The sequence below is a fragment of the Salvelinus sp. IW2-2015 genome, linkage group LG4q.1:29 (assembly GCF_002910315.2).
Source record: "Salvelinus sp. IW2-2015 linkage group LG4q.1:29, ASM291031v2, whole genome shotgun sequence".
Lineage (NCBI taxonomy): Eukaryota > Metazoa > Chordata > Actinopteri > Salmoniformes > Salmonidae > Salvelinus > Salvelinus sp. IW2-2015.
In genome coordinates this window covers 81,331,406-81,349,465 of record NC_036842.1, presented here as the reverse complement: position 1 = coordinate 81,349,465, position 18,060 = coordinate 81,331,406, and the positions used below count along the sequence as shown (strand labels likewise).

At 43.1% G+C, this 18,060-nt stretch overlaps 2 protein-coding genes across 2 annotated transcripts in view; both read right to left on the bottom strand.

Moving 5' to 3' along the window:
* Window positions 1-6,948, bottom strand: part of LOC111961027 (FYVE, RhoGEF and PH domain-containing protein 4) — a 96,229-nt gene extending 89,281 nt beyond the window's left edge. The window contains exon 1 of the mRNA XM_070443162.1: window positions 6,674-6,948. Within this exon, the coding sequence (XP_070299263.1) occupies window positions 6,674-6,860 (187 nt within the window). The 5' untranslated portion in view covers window positions 6,861-6,948. The remainder of the gene's footprint in view (window positions 1-6,673) is intronic.
* A 580-nt stretch (window positions 6,949-7,528) lies between these two features.
* Window positions 7,529-18,060, bottom strand: part of LOC111962611 (protein bicaudal D homolog 1-like) — an 80,501-nt gene continuing 69,969 nt past the window's right edge. The window contains 3 exon segments of the mRNA XM_070443161.1: window positions 7,529-9,958; window positions 12,304-12,386; window positions 15,886-16,099. Coding sequence (XP_070299262.1) covers window positions 9,661-9,958; window positions 12,304-12,386; window positions 15,886-16,099 — 595 coding nt within the window. The 3' untranslated portion in view covers window positions 7,529-9,660.

The window sequence follows — 18,060 nt, the reverse complement described above, 5'->3', positions numbered from 1 at the left end:
AATAAACATTCATTATTATTAAGAGAACACTCCAATAAACATTCATTATTATTAGAGAAACCCAATAAACATTCATTATTATTAGAGAACACTCCAATAAACATTCATTATTATTAAGAGAACACTCCAATAAACATTCAATTATTATTATTAAGAGAACACTCCAATAAACATTCATTATTATTAAGAGAACACTCCAATAAACATTCAATTATTATTAAGAGAACACTCCAATAAACATTCATTGACTTTGTGGCAAAAAAAACAAACATTTGACCTTGGGTGAATATCTTGAACTTAAAGCATGTGATGAAGATCAATGTAGTCTGGCTTTGACTCTAACCTCATGATATGGGCTATCAGGGGTTTATACACAGTCACATGCTCATACAAAAGCAGGAGCGCAGAGAGAAAACACAAAAACAAAAAGCACAGAAAGCACCGAGAGCATTAGCATAGTAACCAATACTATAGCATGTTCAATAGGGCCTCCGTGGGGAAACGTGAAAACCTCTGGTTCCTCATTCTGACAAACCAATGCATACATTAGTCTATGCAGAAAGATTCAGCTGCAGGAAGGCTGTCACTGTAATTCATGGCTAACAATGAATGAGGTGGTAATAACCCATGTTTATGGCATGCCAATTTAACAGACTATAATAAAGCTCTTATATTTATAATGAACTGAGTGAGTTGTGCAACACAAGGGGTTGAGAGTGAGTTAAAGCTAGTTGAGAGAGACAGAGGGCTCAGCTCAGCGCAACAACCACCACAATAACAATACACCACAGAGCCATTGATGCATCCAGCCCAGCTATGCTATCCCAGGGTGCCCTGCTCCTTCCCAGGGCAAAGGGAACACAAACAGAACCTTTGTTAAGGCCCCAGAGGATGGCCTCATACTAAGACCAGGCGACCAGACAACACTTTTAGATCCAGCTACTTGCTGTCTGTGGTTAATGAGGGAAATTTCACTCAGCAAGCAGAACAATTCCTAAGATGCCAACAAACAAAAGTGCGGTGCAGGTGTTAAACTGACACGTTATAGCGTGATGGCTGGAGATGTTGGACATACACACAAAATCAGTCTTTGGACAGTATGGGGAAGAGTGTGTTTACAGGAACCACGGGGATGCATATCTCAGAGGAGTTAAACTGCAGGGGGATCCAGCACATCACAGAGTCATATGGTGAATCAAATCAAATGTGATTGGTCACATGCACCAAATACAACAGGTGTAAACCTAACAGTGGAATGCTTACTTACAAGCCTTTAACCAACAATGCAGTTTTAAGAAAGGTGTTAAGTAGAAAATAGATAAGTAAAAAATAACAATTAAAGAGCAGCAGTAAAATAACAGTAGCGAGTTTACTTTCTTCTCCAACACTTTGTTTTTGCATTATTTAAACCAAATTGAACATGTTTCATTATTTATTTGAGGCTAAATTGATTTTATTGATGTATTATATTAAGTTAAAATAAGTGTTCATTCAGTATTGTTGTAATTGTCATTATTACAAATACATTTTTTTTTTTTTTTTAATCGGCTGATTAATTGGTATCGGCTTGTTTTGGTCCTCCAATAATCGGTATCGGCGTTGAAAAATCATAATCGGTCGACCTCTAATACAGGGAGTACCGGTACAGAGTCAATGTGTGGGGGCACAGGTTAGTCGAGGTAATTGAGGTAATATGTACATGTAGGTAGAGTTAAAGTGACTATGCATAGATAATAAACAGACAGTAGTAGCAGCGTAAAGGGGACGACGACAATGCAAATAGTCTGGGTAGCAATTTGATTAGATGTGCATGGGTGTCTTATGGCTTGGGGGTAGAAGCTGTTAAGAAGCCTTTTGGACTTAGACTTGGCGCTCCAGTACCGTTTGCCATGCGGTAGCAGAGAGAACAGTCTATGACTAGGATGGCTGTAATCTTTGACCATTTTTAGGGCCCTCATCTGACACCGCCTGGTATAGAGGTCCTGTACGGCAGGAAGCTTGGCCCCAGTGATGTACTGGGCCGTATGGAGGCCATGTGGTCGGAGGCCAAGCAGTTGCCATACCAGGGAGTAATGCAACCAGTCAGGATGCTCTCGATGGTGCAGCTGTCAAACGTTTTGAGGATCTGAGGACCCATGCCAAATCTTTTCAGTCTCCTGAGGGGGAACAGGCAATGTTGTGCTCTCTTCACGACTGTCTTGGTGTGTTTGGACCATGATGGTTTGTTGGTGATGTGGACGCCAAGGACCTTGAAGCTCTCAACCTGTTCCACTACAGCCTCGTCAATGAGAATGGGGGTGTGCTCGGTCACTCTTTTCCTGTAGTCCACAATCATCTCCTTCGTCTTGATCATTTTGAGGGAGAGGTTGTTATCCTGGCACCACATGGCCAGGTCTCTGACCTCCTTCCTATAGGGTGTCTTATCGTTGTCGGTGATTAGGCCTACCACTGTTGTGTCGTTGGCATATTTAATGATGGTGTTGGAGTCGTGCCTGGCCATGCAGTCATGAGTGAACAGGGAATACAGGAGGGGACTGAGCACGTACCCCTGAGGGGCCCCTGTGTTGAGGAAAAGCGTGGCAGATGTGTTGTTTACCTACCCTTACCACCTGGGGGTGGCCTGTCAGGAAGTCCAGGATCCAGTTGCAGAGGGAGGTGTTTAGTCCCAGGGTCCTTAGATTAGTGATGAGCTTTGAGGGCACTATGGTGTTGAACGCTGAGCTGTAGTCAGCGAATAGCATTCTCACATAGATGTTCCTTTTGTCCAGGTGTGAAAGGGCAGTGTGATATGCAATAGAGATTGCATCATCTGTGGATCTGTGGGGGCGGTAGTGGGTTTGTAGTTTCTGGGATAATTGTGTTGATGTGAGCCATGACCAGTCTTTCAAAGCACTTCCTGGCTACAGACGTGAGTGCTACGGGTCAGAAGTCATTTAGGCAGGTTACCTTAGTGTTCCTGGGCATGGTGATTTTCACAAAATCTATGGTGGTCTGCTTGAAACATGTTGGTATTACAGACTCAGTCAGGGACAGGTTGAAATTGTCAGTGAAGACACTTGCCAGTTGGTCAGCACATGCTCGGAGTACACGTCCTGGTAATCCGTCTGGCCCTGTGGCCTTGTGAATGTTGACCTGTTTAAAGGTCTTACTCAAACCAGCTACAGAGCGCGTGATCACACTGTCGTCCGGAACAGCTGATGCTCTCATGCATGCTTCAGTGTTGCTTGCCTCGAAGCGAGCATAGAAGTCATTTAGCTCGTCTGATAGGCTTGTGTCACTGGGCAGCTCACGGCTGTCCTTCCCTTTGTAGTCTGTAATAGTTTGCAAGCCCTACCACATCCAACGAGTATCGGAGCCGGTGTAGTACGATTCAATCTTAGTCCTGTATTAACACTTTGCCTGTTTGATGGTTTGTCGGCTGGCATTGCGGGATTTCTTATAAGCTTCGGGGTTAGAGTCCCGCTCCTTGAAAGCGGCAGCTCTACCTTTTAGCTCGGTGCAAATGTTGCCTGTAATCCATGGCTTCTGGTTGGGGTATGTACGTACAGTCACTGTGGGGACGACGTCATCGATGCACTTATTGATGTAGCCAGTGACTGATGTGGTGTACTCCATAATGCCATCGGAAGAATTCCGGAACATATTCCAGTCTGTGCTAGGAAAACAGTCCTGTAGCTTAGCATATAATTATAAACGATGTGCATTGTGAAAAGTAATGTCAAATTGCTTATAACACCACAAATATGCCCAATTGTTCTTATTTTTGGAAGAATCTTTTAGGCAGTGATTGTGTAATAAATTAGTCATATAAGTGTAATAAGGTATTTGTACTGTGCTGGATTAATAATAATATATGTAATTTTTTATAAATTCATATGAAGAAAAAAAATCTCCAGAATATAGACATAGTCCTTATTTTAGAGCACACTATAAGGACTATAATGACACCAAGATGTTGTCTGTACGGTTCACGGATCATATGGTCTGACAGGTGGCATGTATAGTTCTAAAAAGGGCCACTTTCATCATGATTTTCACACATTTTGTTTTATATAAATGTAAAAATCATATCAAACATCCTTCCGCCTCCCGGGTGGCGCAGTGGTCTAGGGCACTGCATCGCAGCGCTAGCTGTGCCACCAGAGTCTCTGGGTTCGCGCCCAGGCTCTGTCGCAGCCGGCCGCGACCGGGGGGTCCGTGGGGCGACGCACAATTGGCCTAGCGTCGTCCGGGTTAGGGAGGGTTTGGCCGGTAGGGATATCCTTGTCTAATCGCGCTCCAGCGACTCCTGTGGCGGGCCGGGCGCAGTGCGCGCTAGCCAAGGGGGGCGGGTGCACAGTGTTTCCTCCGACACATTGGTGCGGCTGGCTTCCGGGTTGGAGGCGCGCTGTGTTAAGAAGCAGTGCGGCTTGGTTGGGTTGTGCTTCGGAGGACGCATGACTTTCGACCTTCGTCTCTCCCGAGCCCGTACGGGAGTTGTAGCGATGAGACAAGATAGTAATTACTAGCGATTGGATACCACGAAAATTGGGGAGAAAGGGGGTAAAAAAAATAAAAATAAAATAAAATAAACCATCCTTCCTCTCAATGAAGTGTCTATGTGAGAATTGCCATAATAATCTGAGATACCCAAAACATTTGTTCAGCTTGCTCTGGCGTGGAATCGCCCTATACCTATAGAGCAGCAGGTGACTGCAGGTCAGAGGAGAAGACGCTTGAGGATGACTCATGACTGATCACATGGTGTCTCTGAACTCTACAGTATCACCTCTTATAGAGTCTGCTGCTGGCTCACCCCACTTGATTTAATTAAGTGACATCTAATATGTCTATTTCCGTTAGTACGAACTCAGCCTTAAAGGGTCACCTCACCAATCTATCCTGGAGGTGACATTGCCCAAAGGCAAAGTTTTCACCAAACAGCAGGTACGTAGGCTATAGTTGGCTCTGCTTTCAATAAAATATTTGCAATGCTCCATGTTGTTTGCACAACCACATTTAATCTCCCCAGGACGGGGAGAGACAAGACTGGGCCATGTAAGTGTTCCACCCCTCTCTCTCTGTAGCATGCCTAGGCACAGGCTGGACAGCCTCTCAGTAACAACAGAAAGAAGGAACACTAGTCAAGGGGTTGAAATAGAAAAATATTTGAGGCATTAAGGAAATTACATAACAGGTTAAGGCATGTCTGCAACCTTCCACCTCGTACATATCTGACTGTTCAGCAGTCAGCAGTCTAGTGCAATGCAATCCCCTCTCTGTAAAAACACATACTACAGGTGTGTTGGCCATTCCATACTTTCACAATAGCTCAATAGCCTAGCCCAAGATTATGGCAACAATTTATGTTCACCCAATGACTAGGTTATGTTCACCCAATGACTGGAGGCTCCTGTCTCAGCCTCCAGTAATTATGCTGCAATAGTTTATGTGTCGGGGGGCTAGGTTCAGACTGCTATATCTGGAGTATTTCTCCTGTGTTATCCGGTGTCCTGTGTGAAGTTAAGTATGCTCCCTCTAATTCTCTCTCTCTCTCTGAGAACCTGAGCCCTAGGACCATGCCTCAGGACTACCTGGCCTGATGACTCCTTGCTGTCCCCAGTCCACCTGGCTGTGCTCCTGCTCCAGTTTCAACTTTTCTGCCTACGGCTATGGAACCCTGACCTGTTCACCGGACATGCTATCTTGTCATGGACCTGCTGTTTTCTCTCTCTCTACCGCACCTGCTGTCTCTAACTCTGAATGATCGGCTATGAAAAGCCAACTGACATTTACTCCTGAGGTGCTGACCTGTTGCATCCTCTACAACCACTGTGATTATTATTATTTGACCCTGCTGGTGTAACCGATGTGAAATGGCTAGCTAGTTAGCGGTGGTACGCACTAATAGCGTTTCAATCGGTGACGTCACTCGCTTTGAGACCTTGAAGTAGTGGTTCCCCTTGCTCTGCAAGGGCCGCGGCTTTTGTGGAGCGATGGGTAACGATGCTTCGTGGGTGACTGTTGTTGATGTGTGCAGAGGGTCCCTGGTTCGCGCCCGGGTCGGGGCGAGGGTACGGACAAAATGTTTACTGTTACACTGGTCATCTATGAACGTTTGAACATCTTGGCCATGTACTGTTATAATCTCCACCCGGCACAGCCAGAAGAGGACTGGCCACCCCTCAGAACCTGGTTTCTTCCTAGGTTCCTGCCTTTCTAGGGAGTTTTTCTTAGCCACTGAGCTTCTACATCTGCATTGCTTGCTGTTTGGGGTTTTAGGTTGGGTTTCTGTACAGCACTTTGTGACATCGACTGATGTAAAAAGGGCTTTATAAATACATTTGATTGATTGATGATGTGCAAGGTATGTGAAACAGTACATACAACTACAGTAACACGATAAGATTGTTAAAGTAATAGTGTGGACAGTGAAGCCAGGCAACAGAATCTCTTTTAGTTTCTATGTGCACATGCACAAAAGTAAAAAATGATCACTGTGATGGAATAGCCAAAAGCAAACCCTACCATTTCACAGTATCAAGGCACTACTACACACGTTATTAGACATGTTACACAAAATATTACACTCACTGTACCCAATGTTGAGGATCTGAGTTTTATGTTTTTTGGCCGTTTGTCCGAAACACGTCACTACCAGCTACGCACCGCCATCGGTCCGGCAGTCACTCACCTGAATATTCCTCATGCTCCATGTCGGATTCGACAAAAGTTCTGGGTTTCCTCCGGAAGGCGACCCGTCTGAAGTCGTCCATGTCCTTATCCTCTGCTGACCGTTCCAACATCGAAAACGATTTATAGAGTGAGTAGCTCAATCGGGTAGTCGAGCATACTCGAGCACTAAAATGCACAATTAGCATTCAACATATTAGGCTACAGTTAATTTCATTCCATGTCAAACAATATTCCAACTAATCATCGACAGCAAAATGAAACAAACGTGTTGAAGGTTTTACTGGCAAGTACACATATATTTTCCCAGATAGCCACAATAAACGTTGATGACTAAGTCCAAAGTCAATGCGCTGGTGCGTCCGCTCTGCGCTCCCCTAAATCATCATGATCCGTTTATCTCTGTACAATCACTTTGAAGCAGACTATTCCAAACCCCGCCCTGTTTCACTGTTGTAGACTGTATCCGTTGCTCTGATTGGAGGAGGAACCCCCCCATCCACGTTCGATATGGAACAAGATAGTGATCAATAGGCTATTATTACGATATGAATATCGTGTTGGTTGTAGGAAAACAATAGATTACAGAGAGAACGTACCACTTCCTTGAATAGCTGAAAGGTGTTTTGCATACAATCTAATGTAAAATAATGACAGGTTGTGCTGTGCCTGTGGTACTGATTGTAATAAACATCCATAATGATAACGTAACATTTCCAAATAAATGGAAACTGTTATGAAATGGATGACATACATAAGGTTATTAGGACCATCATACTTGAGAAAAAATACTCAGCCAATACAGTCCATACTACTCCAAGACAGTTGTTTTTATTTGATATTGAAGCCGATGTTACACTGTTTTAAATGGAGTAAAAATTATTAACAAGAAACCCAATACAGTATATTGCTGCCTTTTAATTCCTGTTTTCTTTATTGATTAGTGTCTCTGACGTCAGGGCACTGTACTGTATCGCCATCTTCCAATGATGAAGGAACTTGTGCAACAACCAAGGGAGTTGACAAAATGTTCTCCAGACACCAGTCACTAGACTAGCTTTGGACCTCACTCCTCTTCTTCATCTTCTTCTGTTCCACCCAAGGTTTCATAATACAGCATGCAAACATGCTTTCACCAGCACTAACTGTGTGGATTCTAAGGGTGATTGTCCTTTGTGGTCACAGTATACACGTCTCACCAGAATAAACCCAATTAAGTTCAATAAATCCACCCACATTTGTGAATGAATGAATACAGAACTGTAAGAAAAATCTATCACAATGCGTCTGGCTCCAATCCATAAGGAACTAGGTGTTCAGATTCCCCTTCAATTAAGCCGACTAGTCAAACATAAGACATAATCATTACTATCGACTCAAAGGAAAGAGAAAGAGATACAGTGGACGTGAATCAGGCAACTCAAACATTAGCTACCTCATCAACTCAAACACACGGTTTGTTCTGGGCTCTTCTTGCATTAATGTTTCAACTAGGTTAGCCAGATCATCAAAGCTTTATACAAATTGATCTGAAGGTGTAAGCGTGTGACTCACAAAATCCTTCCGATATCCTGGAAGACTTTGGTATTCATCCCTGTTCTCAGCCTGCTGGTTAGTGTCATGATATCATATCTGACAAAGCCATATAGATCTATACATGGCTCTGATAACCGGAAGAGAGATGCCTGGATCGAGATAACATCACAGTCATTGGATTCCACAGAGCATCCAGACAACTAATCTAAGTCATGTCCACTGTTATTTCTTCATTGCAAAGTCCTTATTGTGCTTGTAAAGAACAATGTTTGGAGGAGAAGGTAGTTTCGTTTGAATCTACAGTATTTCATTCATGCCCCAGAATGATATTTGATTACCGTAATTACCTTTGGGTTAGACAATAAACAAGCAATCTCTGACACAAACAACGCCATGTTTAAGAAGAGCGAATTCAAATGCCTTATTTAGACAGAAACATGATACTAGGGGGCCACAGCATTGGGGGATTGTGTTAAAACTAAACTGAGGAGGGGAGTCTTGTCACACAGATCAGGGTCGAGTCAACTTGTGCAATTCTAAAGGCCACATCCAGGCTTACTAACACATACGTCACCTCCTCATCTCCTACCTTTAGTATCAGAGTGTCTATGTCAAATAAGATTTCACCTACATGACAAACATAATCAATCACCTCAGTAGTAACTGTGGTAAAAAAAAAAAACGGATGTCAAAAATATAATCTTTGTCTTGCAAAAAAGTTGTATAAAAAAGCATCTCAAGTGTAGTGATGTTAGATTGGTAGTTCAAATCAAGACAACCCACCTCATCAAACATTACCATTGTAATGCAATATCACTTCCATTCAATTAGTCTCTCCACAATGATATCAAATTCAATGTGTACTTCAACACTACCATGTAAAGACAGAAGCTATTACACATGTAGAGATGATCCTTACAAACTGATGCTTTTACATGGCTAATATTCTGTCTAGTCTGTTAGGCAAGTTTGTAAGCATCTCACATCACCAAAAGGAAACCTTGTTATTGACAGAAAATGTGATGCTAAACTTGTAGGATATAGACCATCCCATATTCAATTGGAAAAGAGTTCAAATGTTTTTATTTTTTGACGATATCAATGAGAACATAACAGCCATAGTTTAGTGAATCAATCCTCATGACTTAAGTCTAAACACCACAGCAATAATACTCATTTTGAATTCCATTTTAAAGAATGACCAACAACAATCAAATGATATCACACGCAAATTAGAAGTAATAAATAAATGAACAAAACACAAATCAATAAATAACCAAGTCAGTTAAATAGATAATAAATAATCATATAGATACAATACATCGTTTAAGTCAATAATATTTGTTAGTCTGGCGTGTGCACTGCAGTCCGGTCCTCCAGTCTATCTTTTCTGGACAGGATCTGACGTCATTCCAGCCCAACCAGTGAGGAGCACCACACTAAAGTTATACATCATCTTCTCTGTAACTCGACCAACCAGGAGAAAGTGTGGCCTGTGGAGGCGGGGCTTGCTGAGGGAACACAGAAGTGGGATGCCAGGTTGAGTGAGATGGGAGACAGGAGTCCCTGGTGCTGTGTGTCTCCAGGAGGCCTGGGCCCATGGGTAGGGGCGCGCTGGCTAGATGCCCAGGGACCTGGGGGGTGATGCTGCTGGACCAGGCTGTTGAGGGGGTCCAGGGGGCCTCTGCTGCTGCTGGAGAGGGGTGGTGTCTGGTCCTCCTGGAGCGCTGTCACAATGTTCGGACTCGGACTGCGAGGAGGACGGGAGGGAGAAGAGAGTAGAGCGAAAGAGGACATGATAGCAGGGAATATAGTAAAAAGGACATGTATCCCAATGGTGCTATAAAGTGCTCAGAAATCAACAAACCAAAAAATGGGAGGGACCAAAACTGTTCCCAGAAACAACAGCGATAGAAATTGTTAAAATTTCAGGAAAGGTGAAGCACATTTAAAATATTTTGGGAGAACCGACTTGGTCAAACAACACTATGAATAAGAAAAGAAATAGACAGGACATTAGATTTGTCAGCAGTTACGTATTTGCCTGTAGTGAAGATTCAGAGGCAATGAGATACCTACTGTATGGGTGGGTTATAGAGGGCTGAGGTTGGGGACTGTAGTGAGAATAACTAGTTAGTTCTGTATGACTCGGATCTAGGACTGCATTAGTAGAATAAGCAGAGTATTACTGGTGGCAAAAGTGTCATGCAAAACCAATGCATTTGCCAACAGTAATATAGCCATTATCCTGCTCAATAGTACAAAACAGTTTAATGTGGTTAAGTTATAAAAACCAACGCCTCACCCTTTTACTCCATGTGCTGTGAGTATAAATACACAAGTCTTCACGTCTTAATGAGTTAGTTAATATTTTGTGTGTGCGTGAACTATTATACAGATACCCGTGATGAAATGTGTTTGATGAAACAACTATAGTTCATTCATTCATATCTGTGTCTTAAAGGTCCAATGCAGCCGTTATTATCTCAATATCAAATCATTTCTGGATAACCTTACTGTGATTGTTTTCAATTCAAATGGTCAGGAAGAACCAAGAAAAAAACCATTTCTCTGGGAGTAGTCTGAGTGGGGAGGGAAAACTGAAAACTAGCTTTATTGGCAGATGTTTGGAACTCTTTTTCTTATCGACGTATTAACTTATTTGCCCACCAGGCAGGCCACAACTCCATCCCACCAGGCAGGCCACAACTCCATCCCACCAGGCAGGCCACAACTCCATCCCACCAAAACAGGCTGAAATTCCTGGTGGTATTTTCAAACAGCTCTTACACTAAAAGGGAATTTCATGATTTTCACAATTTCACAGTATTATTCCAACCTCATAGTGTGGAAATATACATTGAGCTACAACAGTATTGGGACAGTGACACATGTTGTTTTGGCTCTGTACTCCAGCACTTTGGATTTGAAATGATACAATGACTATGAGGTTAAAGTGCAGACTGTCAGCCTTACTTTTTGTACATAGTCCCCCCATTTTAGGAGACCAAAAATATTGGAACAAATTCACTAATATGTGTATTGAATTAGTCAAAAGTTTGGTATTTGGTCTCATATTCCTAGCACGCAATGACTACATCAAGCTTGTATCTTTACAAACTTGTTGGATGCATTTGCTATTTATTTTGGTTGTTTCAGATTATTTTGTGCCCAGTATAAATGAATGGTAAATAATCTATTGTGTCATTTTAGAGTCACTTTTTTTGTAAATAAGAATAGAATATTTTTCTAAATACTTCGACATTAATGTGGATAGTACCATGATTACGGATAATTCTGAATGACTCATGAATAATGATGAGTGAGAAAGTTACTGACGCACAAATATCATACCCCAAGACATGCTAACCTCTCACCTTTTTTGAGGGGGTATGATATTTGTCGGTCTGTAACTTTCTCACTCATCATTATTTACGATTCATCCAGGTTTATCCATAATCATGGTAGCATTCACAACGTAGAAGTGTTTAGAAACATATTCAATTCTTATTTACAATAAAAGTGATTCCAAAATGACACAATACATTATTTACCATTCATTTCTATTGGGCACAAAATATTCTGAAACACAACCAAAACAAACAGCAAATGCATCCAACAAATGTGCAGAGTCACAAGCTTGATGTAGTCACTGTGTGCTTTGAATATGGGACCAAATACCTAACTTTACATTACTTTAATACACATAAGTGAATTTGTCCCAATACTTTTGGTTCCCTAAAATGGGAGGACAATGTACAAAAAGTGATGTAATTCCTAAACGGTTCACCCGATATGGATGACAATACCCTCACATTAAAGCTGACAGTCTGCACTTTAACCTCATAGTCATTGTTGGATTTCAAATCTAAACTTTTGGAGTATAGAGCCAAAATAAGAAAATAATGCTTCACTGTCCCAATAAGTGTGGAGGGCACTGTATATAAAACACAGGAAATAATGTTTTTGACTGCACTGGGCCTTTAAGAACCAGCCATGTGGGGCATGCTGTGTATATCCTGCAGGCCCAAGGCACAAGTACTGCGAGTAAGAGAAGTGGAAAGAGATGTAGAGCTCAGGCCTCTGGGACGTTACCTGCAGGCTATGGAGGCTCTTAGTTGTGGGGAGAGTGACGATACTGAGGCAGAGGCAGCAGGCTGCTGACAATCTATGAGAAACTGATACATTAGACAGATATACAGAGAGGTGACAGTCAGGGTTAGTGGGACAGACAGACACACGGGTGGACAAGACAGGAGGAAAGACTTGTCAGGGACAGAGACACAGTGGCCTTGTCATGTAATAACTCAACATGTCTGAGGAGAGGACATCAGTTGGAAAACATTCTGCTCTCTTTTGGAGTATAACATGAGAGCATATGGCATTATAATGTTTATGCTTTTAGCAATCTTTCTTGTAATCACTTTAATTTTATTGGAATATCACATTTTGGAAGTTAACATCTAACTGTAATACAGTCCATTTGAGTTAATACAATTTACGCATTCTTATGTTTTTTTTAATGATTTATTTGTCTATAAAGTAAATGAATAATGCTTTCTACAGTCAGACATACAACAGAAGTTCATTTTGTGTGAGAATTGTTATTTATGTTTATATAAGAGTGACAAAGATAAAGAAAGAGAGAAAGAGAGAAAGAGAGAGAGAGAGAGGAGAGAGATGATGAGAGAGAGAGAGAGAGAGAGAGAGAGAGAGAGCGAGAGAGAGAGAGAGAGAGAGAGAGAGAGAGAGAGGGGGAGAGAGAGAGAGAGAGAGAGCTCTCTGTTCATTTTGCAAGGCCAATAATGGGCTTGTGCATCACTGAATGACTGCTCGTTATTTAAAACCAGCCTCATCTGACCCAACTGACAAGGCATTCCTCTATCCATCCCCCGAGGAGGATGGACAGCACTATTAATGTACAGGACACACACAAGGAAACACACAGACACACATAGAACATTTATGCAGTTTCAAATCCAGTCATGTATTTTTCTGTGCTGCACCAAAAGGAGACAAACAAACAAAAAGCAAACCACCATCATGGTGGCTGTCAGACTTAGTAATCAACTTCTGCTCATGTACAGCTATGGGCTAAAAACAAATCAGCATATTTAGATCAGATGAGTTATAATATCATACACAAATATAAGACATGAATGAACGAATGACCCTGCAGCCTTGGGTTTAATTTTTATAGAGTCAAAGTCCAACCAATGTTATGTCACAGGGATTGGAGCTGAATGTACATGGGCATTCTTCACCTCTTTCTGTGTCAATAAAAACATCTGACCACTGTAGGAGCCATAAGCCAATAACCACAGAGAGGTCAGTGTGAAAAGTAACTGGTAGACACTGCCATCTGCTGGCACTACATGGCATGGGCATAGGGTTGATTTGGGGTGCTTTTCAAGGCGTGTTCTTTTCAGGGTGATGAGCGTAGTAGGGCTGGGTGTGTGGTTAGGGTATCATAGAGAGGAGGTCACACTGGTTTCCATGCTGCTCTGAATGGTTTATCTGCATTTAAACCATTTATATACTTTCTCTTAGATTGGACTGAGCAAAGTCACATGCATGCCACAACAAACATCTATCAACACTGACAGAAAAATCATGATAGATCATTCTCTCAGTTTCTGTCTCGCACACACACACACTGTGTTTGCTATGTTTTCTATATTCATTATAGACTAAGGTCACAAGGAACAAGGAAGTCAAGCTATAGTGTACTTAGTATAATGTAGAGAAGGGACAATGGATTGTGGCACTGAATAGGGCTCTGAAATCAGGTAGAGCTTGGTCAGTCAGTGTATCTCTGTAGACACGTGGAAGGGACTTCTGTCAAATGCTTTTTGCTCTAGAGATGTGGAAAATTGAAGATTAATATTATACAATGGCTTGAAAATGTTAATCAATCATGAGGAATACAAACTAGAATGATTCCATGAAATCTTTCTCATGACATGAATAATAATATGATTAGCAGTGTTATCAAAATGGTTTAATTGATAGACTGTGTGTCAGAGGCTGCGTTTACACCACTAATTAGTCTTTTGACCAATTACATCAAATCTTTTGACGTCAGATATTTTTCAGAGCTGATCTGATTGGTCAAAAGACCAATGAGTGAAAAAAAGATCAGAGTTGGGCTGCCTGTGTAAACGAAGCCAGAGAAGTACTGTAAAGTGGCCTACATAGTAATGTACCGTGAAGAAATAGATACGGTTCCGTTGTATAATTTGCATCGCTGCCATCTCTGCTTAACAAAAGAAGATTCCCAGAGATTTAAACAAGGTTTAATATTTTCTGTGGCAAACATTCATAGGGATAGATCAGAGGAGGCTGGTGGGAGGAGCTATAGGAGAACAGGCTCATTGTAATGGCTGGAATGGAATCAATGGAGCAGTATCAAACACATCAAACATATAGAAACCACATGTTTGACTCAGTTCCATTCCAGACATTACAATGAGCCCGTCCTCCTGTAGCTCCTCCCACCAGCCTCTACTGGGACAGACTGAGGAATTCCAATGGCTATCAATGTGTTTCAGCTGTAACTGTGTAAATCAGCCACTGAGTGGCACCATGGGTCAATGAGGCTCACAGTACACATGGTAGCTCTGCGCACAGTCTATAGATGGTTGGAAAAAGCAACGCATGTATTGATTACAAAGAGACTTTGATCATATGCATTGAATACAACAGGGAAAATCAATTGCCTAAGAATGTTAATAGGCATTGGGAAAATAATTAGGTTGTGTGATATGAGAAGTATGTGCCAAGGTTGGGAAATACAACATTGTGTTATAGCGCATAAAATATCTCCAAAATGTACAAGTATCCCCTCACACTATCTTAGCTCATTAAACACACCACATCCTCGTACACTAAAATTCAACATTATTTTTCATTAGAACTTCACATTTCCTAGTATATTTCTCACATACAGTATATTTAATTTATTCTCTAAATCCCTTTATTTACAGAAATGGACAATAGCAACTGTTGTACCTTATGAGCCCAAAACTACAAACAGACTGTTGAGTATTGTCTGCAGATGGAACAAGCTCTGTTGGGCTCCTTCTCATAGCCAATCCCTGAGAAGAGTGTCACAGTACTGCATAGGCATAGGTCAAGCCAGACACAGGAAACAGGAAACCAGTCTGTCCTCCTCTCTGTTTCCAACCCACCCCCCCGGACTCAGGGCTGGGGCATCTGGGAACTGTAGGAGCGAGGGACAGGGTTGCTGGGAGATGTGGCCAGAGCAGAGGGGCGAGGAGCGTCTTTTTGGGTACGAGTTCTCACCGACCCCGGCGACAAGTGTTGCCAAGTCTTGGGAATGGGTGAGCGGTAGGGAGACGCAGGGGCAGAGCTAGGAGAGTGCAGACCAGAGTCTCGACTGTTAACGAGTCGACAGAACTCTAAACTCAGCGACTCTGGGTCAATAATGAAGGTCTGAGTGCCTAGGGACCATTGGGGGTCACCCAGGGGAGGCAAGGAAGAGAACTGGGATGAGCCTCTGTCTGAGGCCGACCAGGGGTTGGAGGACAGGGGCAGCTCCAGGGAGGGAGGGCTGCAGAGGGTCAGGGAGGTGTTGAAGGGGTGGGAGCTGGTGGAGGAAGGGCTGTGTATCATGGTAGGGCTGGGGGGAGCGGTGAGAGCGGCTCGTCGACTTACTTTGGGCGGGCTACTCTTGATCTTGGGCACCTTTGTGCCGCGGCCGCGGTCCCTGGCCTGCTCGTGGTCAAACTCCAGGTCCTCCAGGCGTTGGGTCAAGGCCAGCTTCTGCTGGATGGCCATGCGGAGCAGGGAGTTCAGGGTTTTCTTCTCATCCTCCGCCGCTGCCAGCTGTCTCTGCATCTCATCCAACTGAGTCACGTACTCATCACACCTAGGAGAGAAAGAGAGAGTCAGCGAGAGCGAGAGACAGAGCGAGAGAGAGACAGAGCGAGAGAGAGACAGACAGACCAAAGTTCTCAATTGGTACAAAATATATAGAGTACTGCACACACTACAATTACTTAGGTTTAAAAATAAGCTCAACTGGACACCTTAATGAGGCAGTGAATGAACTGAGAGAGAAAGCACGCAGGGCATTCTACGCCATTAAAAATCAAATTCAAATTGAAATACCTATTAAAATTTGGCTAAAACTAATTGAATATGTCATTGAACCAATTGCACTTTATGGCAGCGAGGTGTGGGGTCCACTTGCAAAACAAGATTTCATCAAATGGGACAAACACCCCATTGAAACCCTGCATGCAGAGTTCTGTAAGATTCTCCTACATGCCCAGAGGAAAACTACAAACAATGCATGCATGGCAGAATTAGGCCAATATCCACAAATAATAAAAACTCAAAAAAGAGCAATTAAGTTTTGGAAACATCTCAAATACAGTGACCCCCTCTCATATCATTACCAAGCCCCGCAATGCCAAGAGCTGAGCAAAGAAAAGAGTCCCCTCATCCAGCTGGTCCTGGGGCTGAGTTCACAAACCTGTTCTACTAACACACTGAAGCCTCAGGACCAGAACATCCAATCAATCAGRATAAACCAAATTACAACACAGTCAAAACAAAACTACATTGCTTATTGGGAAACACAAGCACAAACACAAAGCAAAATGCAGTGCTATCTGGCCCTAAATCGACATTACACCGTGGCTAAATATTTGACCATGGTTACTGAACAAAACCTTCGAAAAACCTTGACAAAGTACAGGCTCAGTGAGCACAGCCTTGCCATTGAGAAGGGTAGACCAGGAAAACCTGGCTCCCTGTAGAGGAAAGGCTGTGCAACCACTGCACAACAGCAGAACCTGAGACGGAGCTGCATTTCCTGACAAAATGTCAAAAATATAAAACAATTAGAGAGTGTCATTTTCCCAAATTTGAAACCCTTTTTCAAGTTTCAAAGACCTCTCTGATGAGGATAGGCTACCCGTCCTGTTGGGGGAGGACGCAGAGAGCTGTGGGTTGGCAGCGCACTACATTGCTGCCTGCCATAAGTTGAGGGACAGTGTCTGACAGACCAATCAACCTGCACATGTATTATTGCACATGTTATTGTTCAATGTATGGTTATTTTGACCCTTGGTTATTGTTGTTACTGTTGTCCCGTTGGCAATATGTACATTGTTACATCATGCCAATAAAGCAAATTGAATTGAATTGAATTGAAAGACAGAGCGCGAGAGAGAGACAGAGCGAGAGAGAGAGACAGAGCGAGAGAGAGACAGAGAGAGACAGAGCGAGAGAGAGACAGAGAGAGACAGAGCGAGAGAGAGACAGAGAGAGACGACGAGAGAAGACAGAGCGAGAGAGAGACAGACAGAGCGAGAGACAGAGACAGAGCGAGAGACCAGAGCGAGAGACGAGCAGACACAGAGAGCGAGAGAGAAGATGACAGAGCGAGAGACAGAGCGAAGAAGCGAGAGACAGAGCGAGAGAGAGAGACAGAGCGAGAGCGAGAGACAGAGGAGAGAGCGAGAGACAGAGAGAGAGACGAGAGACAGAGAGAGAAGCGAGAGACGGAGAGAGAGGGAGAGACAGAGAGAGAGCGAGAGACAAGAGAGAGAGCGAGAGCAGAGAGCGAGAGACAAGAGGAGAGACAGAGCGAGAGACAGAGCGCGAGAGACGAGAGCCGAGCGCAAAAGAGAGCTGAGGCGAGAGAGAGACAGAGCGAGAGACAGAGCGAGAGAAGAGAGCGAGAGACAGAGCGAAAGACAGAGAGAGAGCCAGAGAGAGAGCGAGAGACAGAAAGAGACAGAGTGAGAGAGAGAGAGACAGAGCGAAAGAGAAGAGAGCAGAGCGAGACGACAGAGCGAAGAGAGAAGAGGTAGCAGAGCG